This window comes from Microtus pennsylvanicus, chromosome 1, assembly GCF_037038515.1.
Source record: "Microtus pennsylvanicus isolate mMicPen1 chromosome 1, mMicPen1.hap1, whole genome shotgun sequence".
NCBI classification, from domain to species: Eukaryota; Metazoa; Chordata; class Mammalia; order Rodentia; family Cricetidae; genus Microtus; species Microtus pennsylvanicus.
The window spans coordinates 174,716,478-174,744,152 of NC_134579.1; the positions used below are offsets into that span (position 1 = coordinate 174,716,478).

The window sequence follows — 27,675 nt, forward strand, 5'->3', positions numbered from 1 at the left end:
ACTATGCTCACATTCCCAAAAAATGGATTATGGATATTTTCCTTTGTTTAGAATGTTGGTTACAAGTTATTATGGCTAATGGTCAGGAAAAAAGCTAAACAAAGGATATTAGATTCAGAGTTCTTGTTTTTTAAAAAGAAAAATAAGAGGAGGAAGTGTGTGGGACAAATGTCTACATCCTGTCAATTATATTTTAAATAAATGATTGGCCAGTAACTCGGCAGGAAGTATAGGCAGAACAACCAGACAGGAAGTAGAAGCAGGTCAATGAGAACAGAATTCTGAGAAGAGGAAACCCCATTCTCTCAGGAGCCGTGACCCAGCCACAGAAGAAGCAAGATGTGACTGCCCCGCTAAAAAGGTAACAAGCCACGTGGCTAACATAGACAAGAATAATGGGCTAATATAAGTTTAAAAAGTTAGTAAGAAGCCTGAGCTAATAGGCCAATCAGTTTATAAGTAATGTAGACCTATGTGTGATTTCTTTGGGACTTAACAACCATGGAAACTGGCCAGAAAAGAAACCCGACAATACACTTTAAATGTAAACAAACATTTATAAACAATATTTGGGAACTGAGGTATAGGTCTCACCAAACTGCTTCCTGCTTTTTTTGGGCAAAGTATTTGGGGGTGTTCAAGGCAAACTCTCAAGGGATCTTGGTTCACACATTAGCTGGTAAGGATTCCAAAGGCTCTCATTCTCTGTGGAATCAAAAGAACTTTTTCCAAAGCAACATATTCTTAGACGCAAATTTTGAAGACAAGATATCTTTAAAGTATCGCCACATGGCTGTGGCTTCCTGGCAAGGTCCTGGGGCTTCATGGTATCTACTTGACTCTGCCATCATTCTCCCAGAATTCAGTTTAATTTTCCCTGCTACCTCTGTTCTGCCCTATCACAACACCAAAACAGATTTTCTTAAACTATTTTTTAAAATTTATTTATTATGCCTCCACATATGCCTACATGCCAGAGAAGAGTGCCAGATCTCATTACAGATGGTTGTGAGCCACCATGTGGTGGCTGGGAATTGAACTGAGGACCTCTGGAGGAGCAGCCTGTGCTCTTAACCTCTGAGCCATCTCTGCAACCCACAAAACAGACTCTTTATTCATTGACCAACAAAAGCAACAGATACACAGAAGGACTTCCTATACCAGAAGGGTGCCCAGCAGCAGGGACAGCATTTTGGAAGGGATTTTAGGGTAAATGCAACTTCCAGTGAAAGGTTCTTGTCAGGGCAGGGTGGGGGAGTGATTGTTGAACCTGCAGAAGCAAGCAGAGGCTGGATAGTGTGGAAGGCTCGTGCCAGGGCTTTAGGAATTGATATGACAAAGGTGAGGAAACAATAAAAAGAAAAACACACAGACACACACACACAAAAACTGGAATCAGGAAAACTGGGCTCTCTGATGAAGAAACCTCAGCAACCCTGAATCTCAGTGGCTTTATTGTACACACTAGAACAAAGAGCCAGAATTTTTGCATAAATACAGCCAGAGCAGGAGGCAGGATTATTATATACAGCTGAACAAGGAGGCAGGTTTGACTGATCTTAGTAGACATAGAAGTCTCTGTAGGGTATTAGTCTTCATACCATAAACATCAGGTGTTAGAGAGGAGCAGTGAGAAAGCTACAGGGGATATGTTCTGCACTCACTGCCAGTATTCACACTCAGACCCTAGGAAAGGCTTTGATGCCCCTCTGAGCTTCACCAAGGGAAGGTTTTGCCATTCCAATGAGGCTGAGGCATTGACCCTTGATATGACCATGACCTTGTCAACAATATACATTTACTAAGGACTTCACTGGCATTTCTACAGGCTAAATTTTACAAACCAGCAAGAAAGAGTATTAAACTAGGTCACACAAACAAATGCAAAGGTTAGAGCATTTGGCTTCAATGTTGAAAAAAATTAAGACAGGAAGACTCATTGGGAGACTGGATGACTGAAATTCATGTTAACAAACTTCACACAGGTTTTTGTTTTGCTTTTTAAATGAACAGTTTTTAATTTGCTCAGTATCCATTCCCTTTGGGAACTTCTGTTCTATGCCAAACAAATGTGCTCTGTTTGTAATCTGAAATTTGAGTATCCTACAATTATAACTTGATTGTTCCTGCTTTAAAAATTGACACCAAACTATAGCCTATAACTGATTTGGTTCTAAGACATTTTTCTAAGTTACTCACAGTTTCTGTGAATTTCTAAGTCTTTCAATAATTCTTTGTTTATTGAGCAGAATAATAGGATTCTCATGTACACACGCATACGAGAGTTGTCTGACCAGAATCTAGTATTTCTCCTACAGGCCAGGCCACAAAGGCTTTCAGTAGAGATGGAGGGTTAATGGAAATATTTAACAAGAGAATCCTTGGTTTTCAAGCTTAAGTGATCACTACACATTAAGGAGCTACTCATTTTGTAATAACAGAAGCTCCGCCCCCCAAAAACATCACCATCCCCAAAGGCACCTCATTTGTGCTCATAGTTTGGACTCACTGGCAGATCCAGTTATTGAGTTTATTGGACCAGAAGTTCTTGTCAGTGAATCAGTTATTTGGTGGATTATCTGATATCCCTATTGGAGATCTATATCACATTGAGTAGAGCTTGTTCCTGGCCTCTTCCTGCCTCAACTCTGCTTTTTGGCCACAGTGAGTCAGTGGATCTGCTATAGCACCACAGCAGACTACAGAGTAAGCCCACCCAACACTGAAATATTGAAGCAAAAGAAATCTTCCTCCTTGAATTGGATTGAGTGTTTGTCACCACAATAAAGGCCTGATTGACACAACAGTGGAAAATACAGTGAGCTGGCTGTGGGATCCATCTTGTAATATTCCTGGGCTAATGCTAATTTATCAGGCATCTGGGTTCATGGAGTTAATAATATTGCTTGCCTTAAACAATTGTTTTAAAATTAAATGTATTAATAGATGTTAAGTACTAAGTAACTCATACAAGTTATGGCCCAATCCATTAGCTTGTGAACTATAAAACAAGTTTGTGAGACATGGACAAGAAATCAAAATCAACAATGCAAACAAGGTATTTTATTCAACTAATTACAGACAATGAATTAATAAGAAGTATAACTTAATATGCACTTATAACTTAAATGTTATACCAAGGACTTCAGTGAAATCAAATTCTTCAACTGTATCAGAGAGTTCAATATCAGTAAAAACGATAAGTACAAAATCACCGAAATATTTCATTCAAGGAATCTTCTCCGCTGTAAACACTTGAGAAGCCTGTTTCCTGGCCTTGAAAAAGAATCAAGAAGAAAACAGGCTATGAATTATAACCTAGAAATTAATTACATATACTATGTTATCATTTTTTAAAAAAAAAATTACATGTATTGTTTTATCTGTGCATGCCTGTGTATGCTATAGAGGTCAGCTTTCTTTATACCAGGAGGATCCTGAAGTTAGAGTTTGTCAGCCTTGGTAGCAAGTATTTTTGACAGCTGAGTAGTTGTATCAACCCTCTGTCTTATCATCATTTCAATGTAGAAAATAAAACCTGTACTTTTTTCAAGATAACAATGAAAAGTCCTAGTGGAAAATTATGATCTAAAACTTAAAAAATTAGTAATACATATTTTACAAGTCAAGTCCTGAAGAAAATTCTAGATAAAGGCAAAATAGAGTGAAACAAAATGTTATTATCTGATGGACTCTGTCAAATGTAAAACTACTGACTCACAATGATATAGATGGGAGGGGGTTTGAGGAACAACAGGAGACCAAAGAAGAAGTGAAAAGAATGATAGAGCTATGAGCAAATAATCCCACCACTGAGGAGGCAAAAGCAGGTAGATCCCTGTGAGTTCAAGGCTAGACTGGTCTACATAGTGAGTTCCAGGACAGCCAAAACTGTAGAGTAGGATCCTGTCTCAAAAGCAAAAACAACAACAACAACAACAACAAAACCCTTGTTTATTATGAGTTAGTATTCCAGCTGTACCATTCCTAGGTGAGGAGTTATAGTATCTGACTTGGGGATGAGGGAGAGTCAGTTTCTTTAAGGAAATGTCTCTTGGTAAGTTGACCATGCTCCAGTGGCTGGTCTCATACCCAGGAATATATGAGAAAAAATTGGACTCTGTGGGTTATGGAAAAAAGATAAATAAAGCACATGATAAGGACTTGGTGGGAAAGGATCTGGGAGAATTTAAGGGGAATAGAGGAGGAAACCATGGTCAAAATACATTCTATACATATAAAAAATATTCATAGTGTTAATAAAATATTAAAAGAATAAAGGAAAATTTCATTGTTTTTGCTGCTTCCAAATTTGGTTTACAAACTAAAGCATATTAAACTCAGCTAAACTAAACAAATTAGGATAATTCAAATTGGAATAACCAAATAAAAATTAAGAATGTACTGAAGTATATTAGCAACTATTATCAAGATGTGAAGAAAAGCCAGGCATAATATCAAATGCCAGTAATCCATGATGCTGAGGTAAGAGAATGAGTGATGTGGGAGTGTCATATCAATCTGTTGCTTTCATTGGTTAATTAATAAAGAAACTGCTTGGCCTGATAGGTTAGAACATAGGTAGGTGGAGTAAACAGAACAGAATGATGGGAGGAAGAGGAAGTGAGGCAGACGCAATGCCTCTCCTCTTCAGGGCAGACGTGTGATGAAGCAAGCTGCCAGGTCAGACATGCTGAATCTTTCCCGGTAAGACACAGATTATTAGAAATGGGTTAAGCAAGATATGAGAGTTAGCCAAGAAGAGGCTAGATATAATGGGCCAGGCAGTGTTTAAAAGAATACAGTTTCCGTGTTGTTATTTCAAGTAAAGCTAGCCGGTGGATGGGAGCTGGGCGGCAGGAACGCAGCCCACAGCTCTTACTACAAATGAGGAGTTCATAGTTAACCTAGGCTACACAGTGAACTCAAGACCAGCCTGGGCCACATGAAACCTTGTCTCAAGGGTTGAAAAAAAATTTTTTTTAAGTGAAAATAGGTTTCTAGAAAAACAGTTCAGTGTTTGGTGATGTGGTTCTTACAAAAGATGTAAGCTCAGTTCCCAAAAGCCATATTGGGTGGCTCATGACCACCCACAACTCTAGATATAGAAGACACCATGTTCTGGTGTAACACTTATGTGGTTTGCACACAGGCACACACACACACAAATATAATAAGACCTTTTTTACAGTTTTCCTTTTCTTTTTAATGAGGATATGACTAATATCTGTTATATACATAACTAATTATTATTTTAACTAACCTTAATTAGATGGTATTTATTCTTTCAACTAACAAGACCTTAATTATCTAGACAGGTCTTGAATAAACAGTTACTCAAAATATATTCACAGCAAAAATATCTTATAGCATCATTAGACAGTTTCAAAAATAAAAGAAGTTTTAAATGGCAAACTTTGTTTGTGAATAATAGGTAAATTATTATCAAAATATAACAACGAAGCCAGTGGAACAGCTCAGTTGGAAAAGACAGTTCCTGCCAAACCCAATGAACTGAATTTAAGCCCTGGGACTCATATGGTAAAAGGAGAGAAACAACTTATGAATACACACACACACACACACACACACAAATTTACATAAAAATAAACAAAATTTAATAGCTTTAATAGGGCAGTACATGGTGGTGCACACCTGTAATCTCAGCTTTGGGAAGCAAAGGCAGGCTGACCTCTGTGATTTCTGAGGCCAGTCTGGTCTATATAATGAGTCCCAGGTCAGCCACAGATACACTGTGAAGAAGACCTGTCTCAATTTTCTTTTTCTTTTGGGAAAAAAAAAATCAGAACTAAGAGTGAGTTGATAAGGGTGTGGGGGAGAGCAGAAAAGGTGAAGGTAGTGAGAATAATCAGAACACATCCTTATACATGTATGAAATATTAAAAAGAAAAATGATTTAGTAAAACTTCTTAACAAGAAGCTTTTTCCAAGAGGCTACACAAGACCAAGTGCTGGATAAACTTCTACACTGCAGATCTGACTTCACTACTCACTATAAGCGTTCTCATTTGAAACACAGAAACAATATCCATTTACCCTACAGTGATGTTCTATACAGTGATACATGTAAAGTCCTTAGTAGCTGTAATTCTTAAAGGCACAGCTATGATCTAACAAACTCTGCAATCCCAAAAAAAGTAAAGTCAAAAGTAAAGCACAGAAAAGACATGTTTAGTATTCTAGCAGCAACAATGACTCACTTTCTAAAACTGGAAACATAAAAGCCACTTAAAATGTTGTTCACCTGGAGCCCAGACAACACCTGATTACTACTATACTCTCCAAAGTTACTATGCACTGAAAGCAAGCATCAGAACCCATAATAAGAATTAAAATGAACTCTACATTTATCTGGCCAAACTAGTAATAGGATTAAAAATAAGTTTGTAATTGGGGATTAAAGACATTGAAAAGAAATCTTTTAAAGCATACTTAAATTGAGTAACCCAGCAAACAATCCTTGTCTTTCTATCTCCAGTTAAGAAGCTGAGATTAGCCAGCTTCTGTTTTAAATCTGACTCCTTTCCCTTGAACCTGTTCTTTCCCAAGTCCCTCTCGAGTATTCTGTCTCGTCTTTAGAGGGAAACAAATATGAAGTTCTCAATAAGTACTCTTTTTAGTTTTCTCATAGAATTCCCACACCAGGGCTGCAGATGTGCTCGATGGTTAGGAGGACATAGTGCTCTTGCAGGAGGCCCAAATGAATTTCCCAGGACCCACATCTAGCAGCTCACAACCGTCTGCTACTGAAGCTCCATGGCATCTATGCCCTCTTCTGGCTTCCATGAGAGTTTTACTCTATACACAATACCACACTTAGACACATACAAACACATGCAATTAAAAATAAAAAATAAAATCTTAAGATTCTGGGATCTCATGCATTATCTAGGCTTAGTGTGCTATGACGCCACTGCAGCTTACAACCTCAGTGGAGGTTTTCTAATGTCTAAAAGTTTTTCAGTAATTTGGAGCTCATTACTTAACTATAAATGATAAAGGCAAGAGTTGTTCTTGAACTGAGTATACTCAGAAGGCCAAAGGATAAGATATAGCTCCTGAATCTAGTGTGATAAACAGTAAGACCACCTGAGTTAGGTTACAGATTGTTTTCATAACCACATTATTGTTACTGATTACTTACCTGACATCAAAAGGTAAAACAACAAACTTAAATATTTTATGAAAATGAATTAAGCAACTGAAAGACATTTAGGTACTATCTAAATTTAAAAATGGCCATTCCAGAAATCCAGTGACATCAAAGACCAATGTATTTGCCATTTCATGAAATAGAAAAGAGCTGTGAGGAGATATAGAGAGAGAATGTTGATTTTAACTAAAACTTTTAAGTGACTTCATCTGATACTGAGATACTTACAACTTTCTCCTCTGGTGAAAGAACGCCCTCAACTGCTACTATCTGGTACTGCTTATGTTTAAGATTCCCCACAGATTTCCGCAGCTGCCTGAGACTACCAGGCTCTATGTCTTGCTTTAACAATCTCTGCATTTCTCGGGAAGAACATCCAGGATCAAATATTAGTAAACATAATGTCCGGTTTTTCTTCTCTTCAATGCCAACAATTGTTCGACTATGACCTAGTCAAAGTATAAATATCAGTTTAATATCTCACATCTGTACAGTTATTACTATATATACATCCACAGTCTCTGTGTGGGTTTTTGTGTGTTTAGAACACACGCACATATACACACACAGACTTGCTGTTTTAAATAAGTACAGTCTAGAAAGGCTTAACATAGTGACAAATGAGTAAAGACTGTAAGAAGGAAAGGGATGGATAATGAGAGCAGTGAACCAGAAAAGGACCACAAGAAGTGCAAAGGCCCCAAAATGCTGTGTCACCCAAGAATGTACCAGAATGACAAATAGCTCTGACAACCAGTCATAACAGCACCACCCTCCACCCTGTCACCTCTACTAGTGCAATCTTGACCTTCCTTAAGCAATAGTCAATCTGCTCTCTTAAAAATGATAGTTGTGTGTGTGATCTACTAACCCTGGTGCTGGAGATAGACAGGAGGTTTAGATGTACACACAACCTTTGGATTCCCTTCTCTAGCTGAAGAATAATAGTTCAATATCCATTCAAATAAGCGAGGGTGTGTACCCGATGGACCAGTTGACTTGTGAAAATCAATAATGCGGCACCTAAACAATTGACAAAGAAAATAGTTTAGAGATATTTTACAAATTTTTGCATAAATGTAATTTCCAAAAAAAAATCTTGATCCAGAACAATTTTATGTATTGATGACTTCCCTATGAAGAAAAAAGTAAATATAAATTTTAACCATTTAGAAAAACTATCATTTTATGGGGAAAATAATAACTCAAATCACCACTCATAGCTCATGAATGAGCTAAAGATTACAATGATTTCCTAACATATTCCCTGCACAGCAAATAAGAAGCATGCTGGACTTTTAAAACCCATGTGCTATAACATGGGACACAATCACTTTTATTCTAATGTCCCTATCCCTGATGGTCAGCTAGAAACTTGCCAGCTAGAGGCTGGAGAAATAGCTCCATGGGTAAGGATGTTTGTTTTGAAAGCCTGATGACCTGAGTTGAATCCCTGGGACCCACATCAAGGAAGATGGGGAGACCAACTCCACACATTAGATTTCTGACCTCCACAGGCACTCTCCAACACATGCATAATAACAAAAATATAGAGACTTAAAGAAATAGCTCAGTGGTTGAAAGCACACACTACTCTTGCGGAAGACCCACATTTGGTCACAGTCGCCTGTTAACTCCAGCACTACAGGGTTCAAAGGCACCACACTCATGTTCACATAAACACAAACATGCACATATACACATAACGCAAAACCAGTAAAATAATAACTTTCATGGTTTTTGTTTTTAAAGAAAACAACTTCTTACAGAGGTTTTTCTACTCAGCGTTAAGTGTAAACACAGAAATAATTAAAAACTTCAATCAAGTTATTGTGTCTTTATTTAAAAGAAAAAAATCTGAATTCTGATTTTAATCCTCAGTAGTAGTCATTTTTACATCAAAAGCATTCTAAATACTTTACTCCAAAAATAAATAAGTAAATATAAAAATATTCAGAGTATATTTGATTTTTTTTTTTTTAGTTCCTGTTACAGACAATATTGGTGAACAGCATAAAAATATGTGAGTTCTCCCCTCTCCACCCAGTGTCTCCTGTCTGGCCCAGACTATGGTGGCACGTTTCCTTTAAGTAATCTTGAATAAATCAGATTGTTGAACTAGGTCCACTTCTATGCCACACACCAAAAAAAATGTACTATAAAGCATAACCAAAAGCATTTAATAGCTTGATTATTTTAAATTCCAGCACAAACAATGCATCCTTGTCTCTCATAGCAATAAAATCTCAAAAAGATAAAAAAAACTGTCAATGGTTTCTGCCATACTCTGAATGTGCACTGTCCCTTGTAGGCTCACATTAGACTTGATCCTCAGCAGGAAGAGCTATTTGAGAAGGCTGTGAAAACTCTAGGGGGTGGAGGCTTGCTGGAGGAAGGAGATCACTGGAGGCAGGTCCGGAACTTTATAGCAGGTTCCCATTTCCTACTGATACTATGCTTCTTGAATGCTGATGCAATATGACAGCCAGTCTACTTTCTGCACCTTCTGCTTCCCCACCACAGTGGGCTGTATCCTTTGAAACGTAAGCCAAAATAAACCTTCCTCACTTAAGTTACTTTGGCTAGCACATTTTACTACAGCATGGAAAAAATAACTAAGGCAGTGAACTTTAGTCTGACTAAATTTAATGTCGGTAATTTGCAATTGAATGCAATAATGTTAACTGGAAAAAAAATAATGTTAACTGGAGTTTGCAGGTACATACTTTACTCTCAGTGAGGTCAGAAGTGTGTAAATCTCACAAGCTCCAATCCAGGCCTTTGTTCCCTGTAATTTGTTATTAAGTTGACAGGCTCCCTGAGGATCAAAACCTTCCTTCCATGCATCTTCAATCATGGACTGAATTTTTGGAATACAAGGAATGGACATACCTGGAATCGTGTAAGCAAAACAAGTCACAAGGTCAGGTACTAATATGCTGAACAATTATACCCCATAGTAACATGTATTCTAGTAAAACCCAATTTCTAAGACATTTCTTGGCAAGACCCTCTGTGTGTATAAACTTAGAGGATAACAGTACTTTACATACCTTTCAAGCAGTCACCATACACATCGTTTTGTAGTAATGATGAAAGTAGCATCTGGAAATTTCTATAACCACAACCCCAACCTTTGTCCCCAAAGGATGAATGAAAGTGGTCCACCACTGTAGAGAGCCACACACACCTCACATCTGTGGCAGTGTTCTGATAATATCTATGGAGGGCTTCAATAATTCCTAGAATAGAAGAGATTTGGAATACTGAAGAAGATTCATTATCTCCATTACACGGCTGTTCATGTCTAACATCAGCTTTAAGCTCCACAGAAAACACCTACCAAGTCTACTTTTAATTTATCATCTCACACTACGACCTTAGCTCATGCTCTCACTGCCCCACAACCCAAGTTTTCTAACATGAAAATAAACCTACGTTTTCTAACACTAAAATAGTTCTCCCTGCAATGACCTGAAGGTGACTGCATCCTTAAGCTCTTCAACTGCAAAGCCTGGAACACAAGAGTACCCACCTTATAGAACAAATGCTCATCTTGTCTTCCCATTTGTTACACTCACCACTAGAGCTTGCTCAGTCTTCATCAGTCTGCTTCCACCTGAAAGTGTATGTCTCCTGCTAGTCTACGGCATTAGTACTAATCTGCAGTATATAAAGCTTAAGCCAGTGTCCTGCATCTGACCTTCACTTTTTATTCTTCTTGACCTAACAATCAAATATTCTACTGCTGAGCTTATAATTTAACTTCAGTACTATACTTTGTATACATAACAGGATATTAAGTGCTAAGCAAAGAAAGATAAATATGACAATATTTCTAGAAACATGACCGTAGACTAATGTCTAGAATTTGGTTAGGCAAGATATTTAGACAAGTTTACATGTGATTCTTCCTTTTGAAAATTCTTCTTCTTCTTAAAATTCTAAAAATCCTGGAAGAACCAAAGATCACCTTCAAGTAACTTTTTTCTGACTCTACAAAAACAATCAGAACATTTATTTTCTTCATGACCCCTACTTATTATCTAGTCACATTATGTCACAGCAGAACATTATATAAAAAATTCTGTCTTCTTTAAAAACTCGGATGACAATGGGCAGTGGTGCCTTTTATGTAGTTCGTGTTTTCTCACAGCATGGGGTATGAAAAAGAAAAGTCATTATATGTATTTTATTTGAATGAAATACATGGAAATGTTTTTAGGGAGACAAATTAAAAAAAAAATAATTCAAAATAATCATTTTACCAATAGCTGCAGCTGTGCCCATTATCATGAAGAAAAACTTGATATAAATTTAAAACAATAATACCTAAATAAGACTTACATTCAAGAAAAAGAACAACAAAAATGACTTGTGACTGAATAGTAAGTTTACTCATGGAGAGAAAAAATGATGAAGTGGTATGAAACAGACACTCTAGCAACAGAAAGATAAAGGACTCAGATGGAATCAAGGTTTAGGACAGTACTTTAAAAATGAAAAGGGGGAAAACCTATAAGAATAAAATTATATATATATATATAAAATATGTATATTATGTATATATATACATATATATGTATACTCTGGCATGCTTACTAGATGTAAGACAGAAATACCTCATTTCCTGGCAAACTTTGTCTTAGCAATGATATCATACAACCATATTAAAGAATCCGCCTTAGTGGGAAAGCTATTATAGTTTGCCAAATTGACATGTTATGCCTATCAAATTGCCTTCTAAATGTTTATATTTACATCCATAGGTTAATGTTTGGTAGTGGGTGTCATTAACTGGTCAAAGAACTTAGTGAGAATAATGACTATTTGATATTCAATCCTAAGTGGTATATCTACATTAACCCCTCCAAGGCGCAGGAAACATTAAGGAAGAGGTGGCACCGAAGGGTTTCTGGCTTTCAACCTAAGTAGCAAAGACTATCTGAACAGTACTCAGGTTACCAAAATGGTGCAGGAAAATTGTCTGTATTCTGTCAATCATGTTTTAAATAAACGCTGATTGGCCAGGCAGGAAGTAGAAGTGGGAAAACCAGACAAGAAGTAGAAATGATACAATGAGAACAGGAGAATTCTGGGAAGGAGAAAATTGATTCCTCCCACTCCTGCCCAGACCACTGAAGCAGCACGATGTGAGCTGCCCCACAGAAAAAAGGTACTGAGCCACATGGCCAACATAGATATGAAAAATGGATTAATCAAAATGTGAGAGTTAGCCAGTGAGAAGCTAGAGCTAATGGGCCAATCAGCTTTATAACTTATAGAGATCTATGTGTGATTTTCTTTGGGGCTAAACAGTTGTGGGGTACCAGGCAGGGCAAAAAACAACAACAAGCAGGCTTGGCCGATCATGTTACACCAAAACTCTGTCAGAGAGGAGAGGGGTGGTCGCAAGGACACACCCATCTCTGATGATTTATAGACATTAAACCATTACAGGATAGGAGAACGTGAGGCCCTCACCTCCCTCAGATCTATAGGAAGATAATGGTTACTAGGGTGGGGAAGTGGTGAAACACATATCTTTTTTCTGACCCTTCATTTATGTTCTTACAAGTAACCCTGAACCAAAGCCAAATAAACATTAACATACGCTAATAAAATGTTTAAAAAAACCTAAAGGTTCATTTCCCATTGCTGTGAGTTAATACAAGAGAAACTAAATTATTTTAAATAAATTATTTACTATAAAAATAGGAGTTTAGTTTTAAATATTTGGAAAAAATATGTGAAATACAATCTCACCTCAAACTACATTAACTGTTGACAAAAAAATCCAGCAAATTCAAACGACTATATTACCCCAGTGACGTATGCAACATTAAATTTATTACTCCAGTAGCACATACAATAGTAAACTGCAACTTGTATTTTCAAGCACTCACCGGAAGTTTTCGTTTTTCCATCATCAATACCAATAGCTATTGATTCCATCATGTCTGCTTTTCTGCTGTGAAATTCAGAGGGATGCATTCTTCCCCTGTTTACTTCCATCTCCATGTACCGTAGCTGCTGTTGTCTGTATCCACCAGAATTATCTAAACCATACTGCCGCTAATAAACACAAAACAAATAACTTATTTTTATATCCCTGTTCTTCAAGCAAATGGAAACTTTCAACTTATTTTTTTTGGGTGGGGAATGTATATTAACATAGTCTGGCTAATGGATTTTTCATACAAGTAAATGTTAAGATTTTCATAATAATTAAACCATATATCCATAATTTATTTATTTATTTTTTTATTGAGAAAAAGAAAAAAAAACAAGTTTCCACCTCCTCCCAGCCTCCCATTTTCCTCCCCCTCCTCCCATCCTTCTCCCCCTCCTCCCACTCCTCTCCCCCTCCCTCTCCAGTCCAAAGAGCAGTCAGGGTTCCCTGCCCTGTGGTAAGTCCTAGGTCCTCCCCCCTCCGTCCATATCTAGGAAGGTGAACATCCAAACTGGCTAGGCTCCCACAAAGCCATCACATTAAGTAGGATCAAAACCCCGTGTCATTGTCCTTGGCTTCTCATCAGCCCTCATAGTTCGCCATGTTCAGAGAGTCCAGTTTCAACCCATGCTTTTTCAGTCACAGTCCAGCTGGCCTTGGTGAGCTCCCAGTAGATCAGCTCCACTGTCTCAGTGGGTGGGTGCACCCCTCGTGGTCCCGACTTCTTTGCTCATGTTCTCCCTCCTTCTGCTCCTCATTGGGACCTTGGGAGCTCAGTCCAGTGCTCCAGTGTGGGTTTCTGTCTCTATCTCCATCCATCACCAGATGAAGGTAATTTAATAACTAGATATTTCTCTGTAAGTTTCTGCAGCTCTAGGAAATAATTAGTTGCTTTCCTTCTAGTATTGGAATGAAAGAACTATCTTTCTGCTAAAGGCAGAATTCTCAAGATACAGTTTGTAATGGGAATTTGCGATTCTGTCCCAACACTCATCCACAAAGTCCCACTTTGTCTTCAAATCAATCAATCATGCTACAGAGTAAGTGAGCTGTGTTTTTGCAAACTGTACTGAGACATTCAAATGTATAAAACGCCTTATGGATAAACTTCCTGAGATCTAAACAACTTACAAAGTTACATCTTTGTCATGGTTAATCTTATTAGGGTTGAGGTGACTTAAATTTACCACAGGAACATTTAAGGGTATGTCTGTGGGTTGTCTAGATTGAGCTAATAGAGATGGAAACCCACCCTAAAAATGGCGCATCCCATAGCTACTCACAGACTGAATAGAAAGGATAAAGTAGCTCATCTGTCCCTGCTTCTGGCTGTAAATGCAATGTGACCAGCATTCTTCCTCACGCTATACATAAACCCTCCTTCCATAAAGTGCTTCTTGATACTTATTCGATCAAAGCAACAACTAAGGTCTAAAAAAGCTTACTAAGGAGTGGGCTTCTACTGTAGTCAACCTGTCCGGAGAGTTCTTATGCCGTTGAAACCTGTTTATGAGGAGGACTGTGGAAGAGTTTGGAACTCCAGGCTCAAAAGGCCCTAGAATACTGTAAGCAGGGCTTAAGAGGCCATTCTGATAGAGTAGGGAGACCAGAATGCTAGGACCATGTGAAGAGTGGAGGGCTGATTCAGGAGGTTTCAGAGGTAAACTGGGCTAGAAGTCATTCGGGATTCATTCTGGCAAGAATCTGGCTTCATTCTGCTTGTGTCCTAAGAACTTCAGAAGCTGAAGAAGTAGAAGATTGGTAAGGAAATCTCAAGATAACATTCAGACTGCATCACGATTACAGGCTATAACCCTTATGCAGGTTTACAGTAGAGTAAAGGTAGACCAGAAAGCTGAAAATGTGTTAAATGTGGTAAAGTGTTAAGGTTATAAACAAAGCAGGTATGAAAGCAGCTGCACAGTGTGATAGTTATTTGCTTCTGAAATCTGGTTACCTGACTTCAAACCCTGAGACCCACATGTTGGAAGGAGAGAGCCAACTTTCAGAAATTTTCCTACTTCCACAGGCCCGCCAGGACATGTGTACACCCTCACACCCACAGATAATTTTTATATTTTAAAGCAGCAGTAATTATTGTGGTAGTCTGAGTAAGAATGGTTCCTATGGGCTCTATGTTTAAAGACTTGGTCCCCAGTTAGTGGAACCATTTGAGAAGGATGATGAGGTACAGTCTTCTTGGAGCAGGCATGGCTTTGTCAAAGAAGTGTCTCATTTGGAGTACACTTGGAGGTTTCAAAAGTATAGTGTCACAATCTGCCCATCACTTGCATAGTTTTATGTGCACACTTTTCTACCTGATAGCTATCTAACATGGAACAAAACACTTTATTTTGATTCTTCATTTAAACACACGAGAGAAAGAAAAATGAAAACAAAATTCTGTTTGTTTTCTGTAAATTTTTTCACATATTTTATCTGAAATGATTATTCTAGTATCTGAACAGATGGCTACACTGTTTTGTTTTATTTTGGGGTTTTTTGAGATGGTTCCCAGGTTGACCTCAAACTCAAGAGATTTATTCACCTTCCTCTGTCTCCCTAATGCTGGGACTAAAGGCATGCGCCACATATACAGTCAAGAATGGCTACATTTTCTTCCTTTCTTCCTTTTCTTTATTTATTGGGGGAGGGCGCTTGTGACTGTGAAGGGAGAAGAGGGAACAGATCACCTGGAGCTGGAATTATAAGCAGGTATAAGCTGCCTGACTTCGGGGCTGGGAAATGAATTCAAGCCCTCTGCTGGAGCAGCAAGCACTCCTAACACATCTCTCCAGCTTTGGAGAACTGTGTCCCCCATCCCAACAAACTATAGAGGACACAGATGAAAATATTTTTTAACATAACATGGACAGGCTAGGTAGAAATCTTTTTGGCTGTGAGCTTTTAATGGTGGAGTCATATCTTCAGACATAAGTTAACATCTCTAAAATATATTTGGGAAATAAGAACTCTACTCAATAAAACTGTTATTAATTTTTGTACCTGCAACTTCTGGAACTCTTCCCTTTCTTGTCTTGATTCTTCAGATTTCCTCTTCCTGTCTTCTTCTTGTTGAAGCTGTTGAGCTAATTCTCGATCACCAGAACACTGGACTCTGTCCATACCTATCAGAGAGTACAAGCGACATTCACTAAGTGCTCAGGCTGCAACAAGCACTTCTCATTGACTAACTGATGTCACCTTCCTGACAGTTTATGAAGTATTATCGACTGAGAAAAAAAAATCGAAAGGTTAAGTGACACTTTTTATTGATGGCTCTGAATACAACTAATGGAGATTCACTTTTGAAAGAACTATAAAAAAAGAAAGTAATAAAAAATACAAACTATACACTCACTAGCTCCAAGTATTTCACTACAGTTAGTTTTACCCAAGCAAGATAATTTTATGGCATAATGACTTGCTTCCTCTTTCCCAGAGAAACTGAAGATTCTTTTATTAGTGGCTTCTGTATAGTATCTTGTTTCTTAGAGTTCTTTATTTTTCAGGGTTTTCCAGTGAAATAGGACTAAGGGCAAGACAGAAACACCACACATAGGCACACTGAGACAGGCACACATACAGTCAGAATGAGAGAGACAGAGAAACAGAGATAAAGAGACAAAGAGAACATCATTAAATATCATGAGTCATGAGGGGTTTAGGTCACATAATAACACAGGGGGAAAAGTTCCTGATAGTCAGGGAAACAGAGACTAGAAGTGAGAGTCAGACCAAGAAGCTGGAAATGCCAGCACCAGTTTAGAAAGGATAAAATCCCAATCTGAGGTCAAAAGCTTCAGGTTTCTGATAGGGATGCTAAGAAGAGTTCCAGACAAAAAACCATTGCCATTGTTCTTGAGTTCTCAGTAGTCCTCATTGTCCGCTATGTTCAGCAAGTCCGGTTTTATCCCATGCTTTTTCAGACCCAGGCCAGCTGCACGTACTGGCTTTGTGGGAGCCTAGGCAGTTTGGATGCTCACCTTACTAGACCTGGATGGAGGTGGGTGGTCCTTGGACTTCCCACAGGGCAGGGAACCCTGATTGCTCTTCAGGCTGACGAGGGAGGGAGACTTGATTGGGGGAGGGGGAGGGAAATGGGAGGCGGTGGCAGGGAGGAGGCATAAATCCTTAATAAATAAATAAATTGAAAAAAAAAAGAGTTCCAGAGTCCAAAGGTCAAACACTCTATCTAGAGTAGAAAAGCAAAGAGCAGCAGCAGGAAAAACAAGACCCAATCCAGAAGGAAGAGCCAAAGTGAGTCTGCCCCTTCTACAACTGTCTTGGTCCATCTAGAATCCAACTAAACTGGATGCTACCTCCCCACACTGAATACAAATCTTCACTATTCAGTTTGCCCACATACACATTTCCCTTAGAAACATCCGCAGAGAAACACACAGAATAGTTTAACAGTCTTCAAGGTATTCCTCAATCCAGAGACATTACAATCCACAAACCTGATTATTTAATTCCGAAACTGAACATTTTTTTCTTCCAAACCTCCCAGCTATTGCTACTCTTCCTATTTGAGGCTCCATTATATTCTTGGTGATGTAATTCACAACTGATTTTGAACATATCCTGAGATTATCTGCCTTGGTTAATAGAATACACGCGCCAATACAAAGCCTACCCATAAAGGAAGAATTAGCAGACATTCAGCTTTCAAAGGCTCACCTTTTCACAGCATTTCCTTACAATAGTACTCAAAAAAAAAAAAGATAGCTGGGTGGCTAGTTTTATGTTAACTTGATGCAAGCTAGCAAGCTAGAGCCATTTGGCAAGAGGGACTATCAACTGAGAAAATGCCTCCATAAGATTGACCTATAAACCAGGTGGGTGGCGCATGCCTTTAATCCCAGCATTAGAGAGGCAGAAGCAGGTAGATCTCTGTGAATTCGAGGTCAGCCTGGTCTACAAGAGCTAGTTTTAGGACAGGCACAAAGCTACACAGAGAAACCCTGTCTTGAAAAAGAAACAAAAAACAAAACAAAACTAGATTGACCTGTAGACCGGGTATGGTGCTGCATGCTTTTAATCCCACCCAGCATTTGGGAGACAGATGCAGGTGGAGCTCTATGAGTTCTAGCCTGATCTACAAAAGTGACTTACAGAGCTACACGGGGAGACCCTGTCTCAAAAAATCAAAAAGATTGACCTGTAGGCAAGTTTGTAGTTCATTTTCTTAGTGATTGATGTTGGAATACCCAGCTCTTGTGGGTGTTGCCACTCCTGGGCTGATGGTCCTGGAAGAACCCAGGTTGACCCAGCCAGGAGGGATCAAGCCAGTCAGCAGCACACCTTCATGGTCTCTGCATCAGCTCCTACCTACAGGTTCCTGCCCTGACTTCCCTCAGTGGTGATTGTTACCTAGAAATGTAAGATAAAATAAACCCTTTTATCTGCAAACTGCTTTTGGTTGTGGTGTTCTATTACAGAAACAGGAACCCTAAACAAAGGCAAAAACATACCAACTGGAGCAGGCAGCAGAGAACCACTGAAGAGGAATAATCTGCCATCAATGCTCTAGTAATTTTTCTCTTGTGGTGAGGGATAAAGCAGGCATGTGATGCATAGAGATCACTGGTATTGGTATTGGTAGTAAACCACTGAACACTAAATCTCCCACTTTATTATGTTATCTATATATCCTCAAATACTAAGATTGAGTAGAATACAGTTTACTTCTCTTAGAGGCCACTTTACTTTTCTGTAAATCCTGGAAACTCATACAAGATCCTTCCACTTCCAAAGCTCCCTAAAAAGTATTTAAAGTTATTGTTTAAAGTGACAGACAACAGGACCAGGGAGATAGCTCTGCCAGTGAAGTGCTTGCCTTACAAATACAAGGACCTGAGTTCATTCCACTGAACCATGTGAATCTTGTAGGTATGTTTGTAATTCCTGCATGAGGGAAGTGGAGATAGGAGCATTCCTGGGATCTAGAATAACTCATGGACTCCATGACAGTAAGAGACCCCATCTTAAAAGAGAGATATGGCGTTCCTGAGGATGACATCCAACATTATGGCATGGTATCCACATAGGCAGAAACTAGCTGGGCTGCCTCGGAGGGATTTAGACCAGCTGAATCTCTAGGAAATGGCACCCTCCAACCTGGTGAGCTGCCTGCAGGCTAGGCAGTGTCCTCCGGGTTTCCCAGATTTTGTAAGCATCCCACGTGACAGGGTGGGTGGTGCAGCTGGTTTTGACCCATTTCTGCTCTTGTAACTCCTTACCCATACTCCTGTAAGTAACCCCAATAAAACTCAATGACTCATCAAACTGAATTTTGGTGAACTTTGGTGGTATCAGGATTTTGGTATCATAGGCTCTCTGGGGTAAGTAGACATGTGTGCTGTGTCTTCTCAGGGAAAGTTTGTCACACAACAGTTGTGAGATTCACATAAATTCACCTAGCTTTTTAAATTGGCAGCTTCTTAGTTCAAAATTTTTGCTAGCTAAATGCTAACTTTATTACTTCAAACCAATGAAAGAATGGCCTTACTTTGCCAATAAAAACCTTAAAATGGCAAACACTTTACAAAGCATTATCTTAAATGATGTACGTTCTCCATGCCAAGCAAAGCTCAAGGATGCCAAAATCTGGTTTGAATGGTGTCTCCACAGTTCATCCTGTAAAACTTTTCTGTGAAGTAACTTTCAGGAAAGCAGTGCACCTCCATGAGGACTATTTAAAGAGTAGATTCACTTTTAAACAGTATGACTTTTTTCATTATATCAGTAACCTAAAAGAAACATGTATTCTAGGAAGTAGAAATTAAAATACTTTTAGACACAAACATACCTTCTTGAAAGCTGCTTTCTTCTAAATGCAAATCCACATGTTCCTGGAGAATATGGTAATTTGTACAGACGAGCCCGCACATGGGACAGTCGTAGAGTGGTTGATGACAGTCTGTGGTAGAGATGCAGAAACGCTTGTTCAATTTGCAGAATGTTTAAACTTTTCACTCCATGCCAAGAACTATGTGCAATCTGGCAACTTCATCATATGAGTAAAATGTTTTCCTAGTTAGCATTAAACATGTCACCAGGCATAGTGGTGCACACTTTTAATCATGGCACTAAGAAGCTAGAGGCAATCAGATTTCTGTAAGTTAAAGCCTGCCTGGTCCACACATCAATTTCCAGGCTAGCCATGGCTATACAGTGAGACCCAGCCTCAATAAACAAACAAACAAGGCACATCAAAGACTTTCTACTACTTTCTAACCTTGTTGTGAAAATGAAAGTCCTTTACAGTTGGATTTAAAAGCTACTGTTCACATTAGGGGACTCTCAGCCATTTATAACCCTAGTTCCCTCTTCTGGAATCCATGGCACCTGTACACAGACACACACACACACATCAACAATAAAAATCTTAAAAATAAAATGAGAAGGCCTAAGGAAATAATGAAAAGGTCAAAAACAGTCCTCTCTGATATTATTGACATGTTACAAAATAATAATTATTAAATTAGCACAATAATAAGGAATAGTTAAGAAAATAGGACCTGGAAGACCAAAACTGACTCATACAGATGTAATAACTTAAAAAGTATTATGAATCAATATATTTTTATTTTCCAAACTCTCAAATATATACACTACATATACATACAACATATACATAATTCAAATGAATTTAAAATATGGGAAACAAGAATATAAATGAATACCTTTTTATCTAAAAGTAAAAATACCACTGTGGGAAATATATGGAAAGCAAACACAAATGAAATGTAAATCTTGCAAAAATTAAAAGGTTAAGACACAGTGGTGGAAAACAGCTTAAGTCACAGATTCTATTGAGAATATATTTTCAAAGCAACTGAATAAGATGTCAGAAATTGAATCTTAAAAGCCCATTTGTAGCAGTTACCAAGTCAGCTTGATAGCATTGATTAAACCAAGACTATTGTTTTCATAGCAATTTAACTGAATTAAACACTTTACCTTCTAATGGAGTTTCTAAAAGACTGGCGTGTTTTGTTTTCACGTGCGTCTCCATATCTTGACTACACCCCTCTATTTTTCCACAAAAGGGACAGTCAGGAGGACTGTAAGTTGTCTCGTAAATTGGTCCTGGTACTGGAGACAATCCAGACTGCTTTTCTGGGCTTCTCAGGTACTGTCTAGATTCCGTTACCCTCTCTGTATGAAAAGCTTCATGTTTTAAAGTCCCATCTTTAGGAACGCTTTGGGCTGAATTTTTTGGAAAATTAGATGCACAAGCTGAATGAATACTTGAATGAACTTCCATTGTCCTCTGTAGGGTGGTATTCTGGCTGTCTGGATTTTCATACTGCATTGCATTTAGTTTCCCAAAGTTTTTTTCTGGTGTATTCTGCTCAAAATGAGCAGTTTCAATATGAAAACACATTTCATCATAATTTACACCTGACAACTTGCAAAACGGACATGTAACTTCGTTTTCCATGTGAACAATTAGGTGAGCCTTCATATCTAGTTCTGAGGCTACTGTCTCACCACAGATGTCACAGGAAAGCATGGTGGGGACATGTGCCTAGAAATAAGCAAAATCACAATTCTGAAAGCAAGAGTTAGAGAAAAAGGACATTTCATAAAATTACTTGGTCACTCTTGGAGTATTTAGAGGTGTATTAGCTTTGGCAAAAAATATTCAGTATACCTATCATTCCTTAAATTCATATACTTAATTCTAAGCCTCAATCAAAACTTCACTACAGGTTAAGCATCTCTTCTCCAAAACTCCAAAGTCCAAATGTTCCAAAATGCAAAACTTCTGAGCTATGACATGATTCCACAGTGGATCTATGCCTGATCTCATGGGATGGATGACAGTCAAAAACAGGCACACTGAAAATATAAATATACATGTATAAGTATACATGGAAATACAAGAGGTACATGACACATACAGAAATTTTGTGTTTAGCATTGTATTTCTAAATATTTTAGATAAAGGATATTCAACGTGTGCCTGAATTTCAACATATCAAAGGTAATAATAAAATAAAAATAATAAATTTATGAATCAAACATTTCACTAAGGCATGGTGATGTCTGCCATCTCAGCACTCCTAAGGCTGAGGCAGGTTGATCGCCATGAATTGGAGGCGAGCCTGGTCTACACAGTTTCAAACCAGTCAAAGCTGCCTAGCGAGACTTCATCACACAAAACAAAAATTCAAAGTGTCTGATTCAAGAGACAGAAAAAAAGTATATTTAATTAGGTGTTCATGCAAGATAAGGTTAAAGGAAAAGTGCAGTCTACATGTATATTTACTTGCATGTATTAATGAGAAGGGTAAATGTACCTTAGTATTAACACTTCCGGGCTTTACAAATGTCAAACTGAATCGTTTTTACATACATGGAAACCCTGGATCAGACAGGTCACTCTAGCCAGAAAATGAACACACACTGCAGAGCCCAAAGGTAAAAGCTGAGAGGCTGTAGGAAAACAGCACTCACTCCTGGAATCCAGGAAGCCCAGAAAACTGGGTTATAGACGCTGGTTTCGTTACATTAGCTAACAGCTCATTCCTCTGAAGTTCAGTATCAAACGAGTTCAGAGACTTTAGATTTGATGGGCTAATAGCAAGCTGATTACTTATAGGAAGCTGATTTTAAAAAAAAAAAAGAACAAACAAAAACAACCCTTTTCAAGCAATCACACCACCAGCTGCCTAACCCACCTAAAAATAAAAACCGAGGGCAATTATCCCCTTCATGTAAACTCAGCTTTGCAAAATGTCTCTACATTTTCTTCTTTTTCAGACAAGGAAAGTAAGTTTCTGATTCTAGAAGGAAGTTAGTTCTCTGAACACTCAGTTTCATTTCAGATAAAGGATACAGTGGAAGTGAGACAGGCCAAGGGGAGCCTGGGTGCGCGGTGGCGCAGGCGGCAAGGCCCGAATCTGACGGAGTTCTGCGCCAACGTCCCACCGGGCTAACGTCCGACCTGGCTCCGGGCACCGGCCCTGCGGCTACCCAGAGCCGGCCAGGAGACGGGGTCTGCGGCTGCGCCGCCGCCCCTCCCCACCGCGGGAGCCGCCAGCGTCCGGCGCCGCTCCCCGCACAGCCCGCCCTAGCGCCGTGGGTCAGGCCACCCGAGACTCTGCCCCACAGCGAACCGAAAGAGAGCTCTGGCCTCCGAGAGCCCTCCGCAGTACCGCAGCCACTACAGCCCTTCCTCACCGCCGGAGGAGAGATCCCAGCATGCCCCTCTCCAGATGCGGCGGAGTGTGATGCATTCTGGGACCCGGGGTGAGTTTTCCAGCTGCGTTTGCTAGAGCATTCCCGGTCCCTCCCACTCTCCCGCCGCAGTTTCCACGTTAGATTTGCTAAAAGAAAAACTAGGTTCTGAGATCTTTGAAAACCATCTGTGAGTGTGTGTGTGTGTGTGTGTGTGTGTGTGTGTGTGTGTGTGTGTGTGTGTGTGTGTGTGTGAGAGAGAGAGAGAGAGAGAGAGAGAGAGAGAGAGAGAGAGAGAGAGAGAGAGAGAGAGAGAGATGTTAAGGCAAACACGTGTTTCTATTTACACTGCCTAGTGTCAAGCTCTAAATTATACTCTGCAGGTTAGTTAAAGCAGGTTCCTTCGTCAGGTTCCAAAGTTGCCTGTCCCCTGCAGTTACAATCTCCCCAGTGTTCCCACTAGAAGTGTTCTTTGTACTTGGAGGCAGCCTGCGAACTAAAATACACAAGACACAGGACATTCTGGTGAGGCAGAGACAAGTAAAAGAAATGAAACGAATACCATAAATGTTACAAAGAAAATAAAACTGAATTGCAGAGGTACAAATGTTGTCAGAAAGTCTTCTCATTGTTAGGAAATGAGCCAAGCCGTTGGCCCCCGCACAGAAATCCAATCAGGTCGAATAAAAACGAATCAAACTGCCCATGTTTTATTCAATACAGCACTCTCGGGTGCCGAGAGCATGACATAAGAGACATTAAACAGTGGAGCACATGCAAAGCCATGTTCCTCCGCTGGACGTCCACTTAAATACCCTGTGGGAGTGGTCCTGACCCTCCCCTGAGGAGGGGTCAGGACCTGGCATGCTGGGATTTGTAGTCCAGACCAACGCAACTCCCTGCCCAGGGGGCTAGGATGGAAGCCAGGGACTGGGGTGACACTCCCAACTTAACATCACACTCATAAAGATAAGTGTAAGATGTAAGAAAGTCTCCTTTTAGGACGACAGTATTAGTTTTAATGTTAGAAAGCCGACTTACAGAGTTACTGATGTTAGGGTAAGTTCTGTTTAACGAGGTGGACATTCTAATGAACAAAGTTTAACAAGAAAGAAGCCTAAGACTGAGGAACTTTTCCTTACTAAACCATAATATGCCAAAGCTAGGCGAAGAGTGATTACAACAGTGATTCTCAACTTGTAGGTCTCAATTCATGGGGTGGGGGCAAGGGTCAAAGGACCCTTTCACGGGGTGGCCTATGACCTTTGGAAAACACAATTATTAACATAACGATTCATAACAGTAGCAAAATTAGAGTTACAAAGTAGCAACTAAAATAATGTTATGGTTGGGGGTCTCCATGATATTAAGAACCGTATTAAAGAGTCGGGGTCTCAGCATTTAGGAAGGTTGAGAACCACTGGATTACAAAGTCAGCTTAGAGCTGCAGGATCAGCTCACTTAGGAGCTCTGAGGAAGCTCTAACGTATTTAAATGTGTGTGGGGGAGTCATAATCTGGTAAGTATAGTATTTTTAAATGATGGGGTAAATGTGGTTCATGAAGCAAAATGTATTTCTTGCTTCTCTGAATCTACTCAAGGGGGTCAAGGAGTGATTATAAAAGCAAATGGTATTCTTACAGGACATTGAAAGTCAGAAAATGAGCAGAGTTGAGTAGTCACCAATTAGCTGAGAGATCAACAACAACAACAAGTCAACTCCCTAGAGGAATAAAAAATATTCAGTAAATGGAAAACTTCTGGGAAAGAATTTGAAGGACTGAATAAAAGAAAACGTTGTGAAATGTCTAAACACAGTGTAGCTAAAACTCCACTCCAGATCCCCCCCCCCCATCACCAGCTTCCCCAGCGACTCATTTTTCCCTCCAGGACAGGTTTGGTTTATAAAGAAGGTGGCAGGCCATCTTCTGTGACCGGGCAAGATTCACAAGTTGTCTGATCACCTTGCAGGACAGACTTGGAGCTGAGACAGTCATGGACAAAGGAACATGCCATGACTGGACTGCTAAGTCATGGGTATTGTATGTCTTGTCTTTAAATACTACCTCAAGCCAAGACCCCAGAGAGGAACTTGAAAGGTCTTTGGATCGCCTGTCTCCTTTCCCAATGAGACCACATGGAATAAATCGCCCATTTCTGCTTTTCACTATTTACTTGTCTCTTTTAATCAATTTATTGAGGATAAGAGGCCAGATCTAGTTGTTGGGGCATAAGCTGTGATCCTCAGTCTTAAAACCCTAAACTCAATTCCTCCTCACATTTATTTCTGTTCTGCCTCATTTAGTTGGAGATTAGTGTTGAATTCTGTGCTTTCCACTCTCCTTGTTTTGCTTCTTTCTTTACCCCTGCTTTAAAAAAAAAATGAGAGGTGGTGTTTTGGCAAAATGATCTTCTACTTTATTTCCCTCAAAATTAATTTTCTCCGTTTGCCTTTTACTCCTTTGTGCAGCTCTTGTTAGTTAGGGGAACTCAATTTGCTATCTAATTTTGTACTTTTTTAAAAAATTGCATTTTTTATCATCTATATCTTCTTTCTTCTGTTCTATTTTCTGAGAAACTTCCCGTTTTATCCTCTAAATTCCAATTGATAGAAACACTTAAAACTTGTGATAGTATTGGGGGCCATGCTGGGGAGATGCCTCAGAGATTAAGACCACTGACCACTCTTCCAGAGGTCCTGAGTTCAATTTCAAGCAATTACAGGGTGGCTCAGAACCATCTAGAAGGAGATCTGGTGCTCTCTCCTGTCGTGCAGGCATATATACAAGCAGAATACTGTATATATAAATAATATTTATAATAGTAGTTTCTAATCCCAAGAGGTACTTACACTTTTAATTTGAGAATTAAGTATTTTTTCTTGTCTCTTAGTGGATATTGTGGTTTTAACATTTCTTCTTTTATTCTTATACTATATATCTTCAGAGCTAACTTTAAAAAATATTGTTTTGAGGTCAGAAGAGGTAATGCACACCTGTAATCTCAGCACTCAGGAGGTTGAGGTAGATGGATGTCTGCAAGTTGGAGGTCTTTGGGACCTATATAGCAATTTTCAATTCAGGCAAGACCACAGATTGAGAACTTCTGATGAACCAGACTGCTTCCATCTTAGGGTTGAAAGTCATCTGATAGTAAAGACTGATGGATCAGCCTTTTACATCTTAACATTAGAAGCCATTTTGTTACGAGGTCAAAATAAGTCCATTCCTGTTTTCTGTAAAACTTGTGTTTGACCATGCCTTGACTTATTTTCTGGAATGACTCATTCCACACCCTATACCCTAACTTCCAACCTAATAACATGTTCTGTCAAAATTATACATAACCAAAATTCCTTTGGAAGTCCCCCAATCTTAAAAAAAAAACCTTGCAGGTTTGGGGCTATATAAACCTTTTCCTGTGTCCAGTGCTATTTCCTCAGACCTACTTTAAGGAAATAGTCTTGTCGTTCTGACAGAAAATAAATCTTGCATAATTTGACCAAAGAATTTGGGAAATGGTCTTTACTCTCATTTGACAAGACAAGCTAGGTTCGTTCTTGTTCATGATTAAACTTTTATTTTTCAAGAATTGGATTCTACCTCACCTGTAACTTTAACTATAAACGGTTCTGTACTGTCTGTTCCAGGAAACAGCAACCATACCTTTGTCTGAAAAGTTATTGGACTCTACCTCACCTGTTACTTTAACTATAAACGGTTTAGTACTGCCTGCCTGTTTCAGGAAACAGCAACCATGCCTTTGTTTGAAAAGTTGTTATGACCATCTTGCAACTCTACCTTTGTTTCAGAGGGTTATTACAGGGACCTGTTATTATTAATACCTTATTATGACCACCTGGTTATATTCTGCTTTATAACCCTGCCTATTTGCATGCCAAGTCCCCCATTTGAAACTCCCCTATAACAACTCTTATCTTCCCCTGTTGGGTGAACTGGACATGTGGGACCCACAGAGAAATGACTCTGAACTTGCCTAAAGGTGAGATGATCCTTTGGGGTTTCTGCTTCATGAAAGAGTCTGCTAGACATCTTACAGGACACAGAAGAAAGTGACTGACAAACTGCCCATATAGGTGGAACTATCTTTGAAACTTCCTGCTTCATGGAAAAATCTGCTGGATACTACGGGCCTATAAGCTGAAGATGGATACCCCAGTGGTACAGAAAAACTTTGGGTGACTGTCCAGGTAGCAAGATGTCTCTGTCAATTCTAGAGTTTTGGAAGTTGTTTATAATGCACTTCCTGTTTACATATTATATCCTTCTGGAGTCTTTGATGGAGTTGAAGAATTTATAGTTATAGTTTTCCTTAGTTATGATAAAAGATAAAG

General features: G+C 39.1%; 2 protein-coding genes across 3 annotated transcripts in view; one reads left to right on the plus strand and one right to left on the minus strand.

Moving 5' to 3' along the window:
* Positions 1 to 3,043: 3,043 nt before the first annotated feature.
* Zup1 (zinc finger containing ubiquitin peptidase 1) lies at positions 3,044 to 23,377 on the minus strand. Of its 2 annotated transcripts, none has more exons than XM_075945753.1 (10): positions 23,325 to 23,377; positions 21,096 to 21,666; positions 19,942 to 20,052; positions 16,134 to 16,255; positions 13,081 to 13,249; positions 10,228 to 10,416; positions 9,901 to 10,066; positions 8,046 to 8,197; positions 7,403 to 7,623; positions 3,044 to 3,276 (listed from the first exon to the last, which is right to left on the minus strand). In XM_075945753.1, exons 2-10 carry the CDS (start codon positions 21,649 to 21,651, stop codon positions 3,229 to 3,231), a joined length of 1,734 nt encoding a protein of 577 aa, XP_075801868.1. In that variant the 5' UTR covers positions 21,652 to 21,666; positions 23,325 to 23,377; the 3' UTR covers positions 3,044 to 3,228. The 2 variants fall into 2 exon arrangements, with proteins under 2 accessions (XP_075801868.1, XP_075801859.1); XM_075945744.1 differs by lacking the exon at positions 23,325 to 23,377 and adding an exon at positions 22,981 to 23,189 and having other exon boundaries at positions 21,096 to 21,690.
* The window catches only part of Kpna5 (karyopherin subunit alpha 5), a 46,957-nt gene continuing 42,590 nt past the window's right edge, over positions 23,309 to 27,675 (plus strand). Inside the window, exon 1 of the mRNA XM_075945772.1 lies at positions 23,309 to 23,393. The gene's annotated coding sequence lies outside the window, so the exon portion shown is untranslated. The remainder of the gene's footprint in view (positions 23,394 to 27,675) is intronic.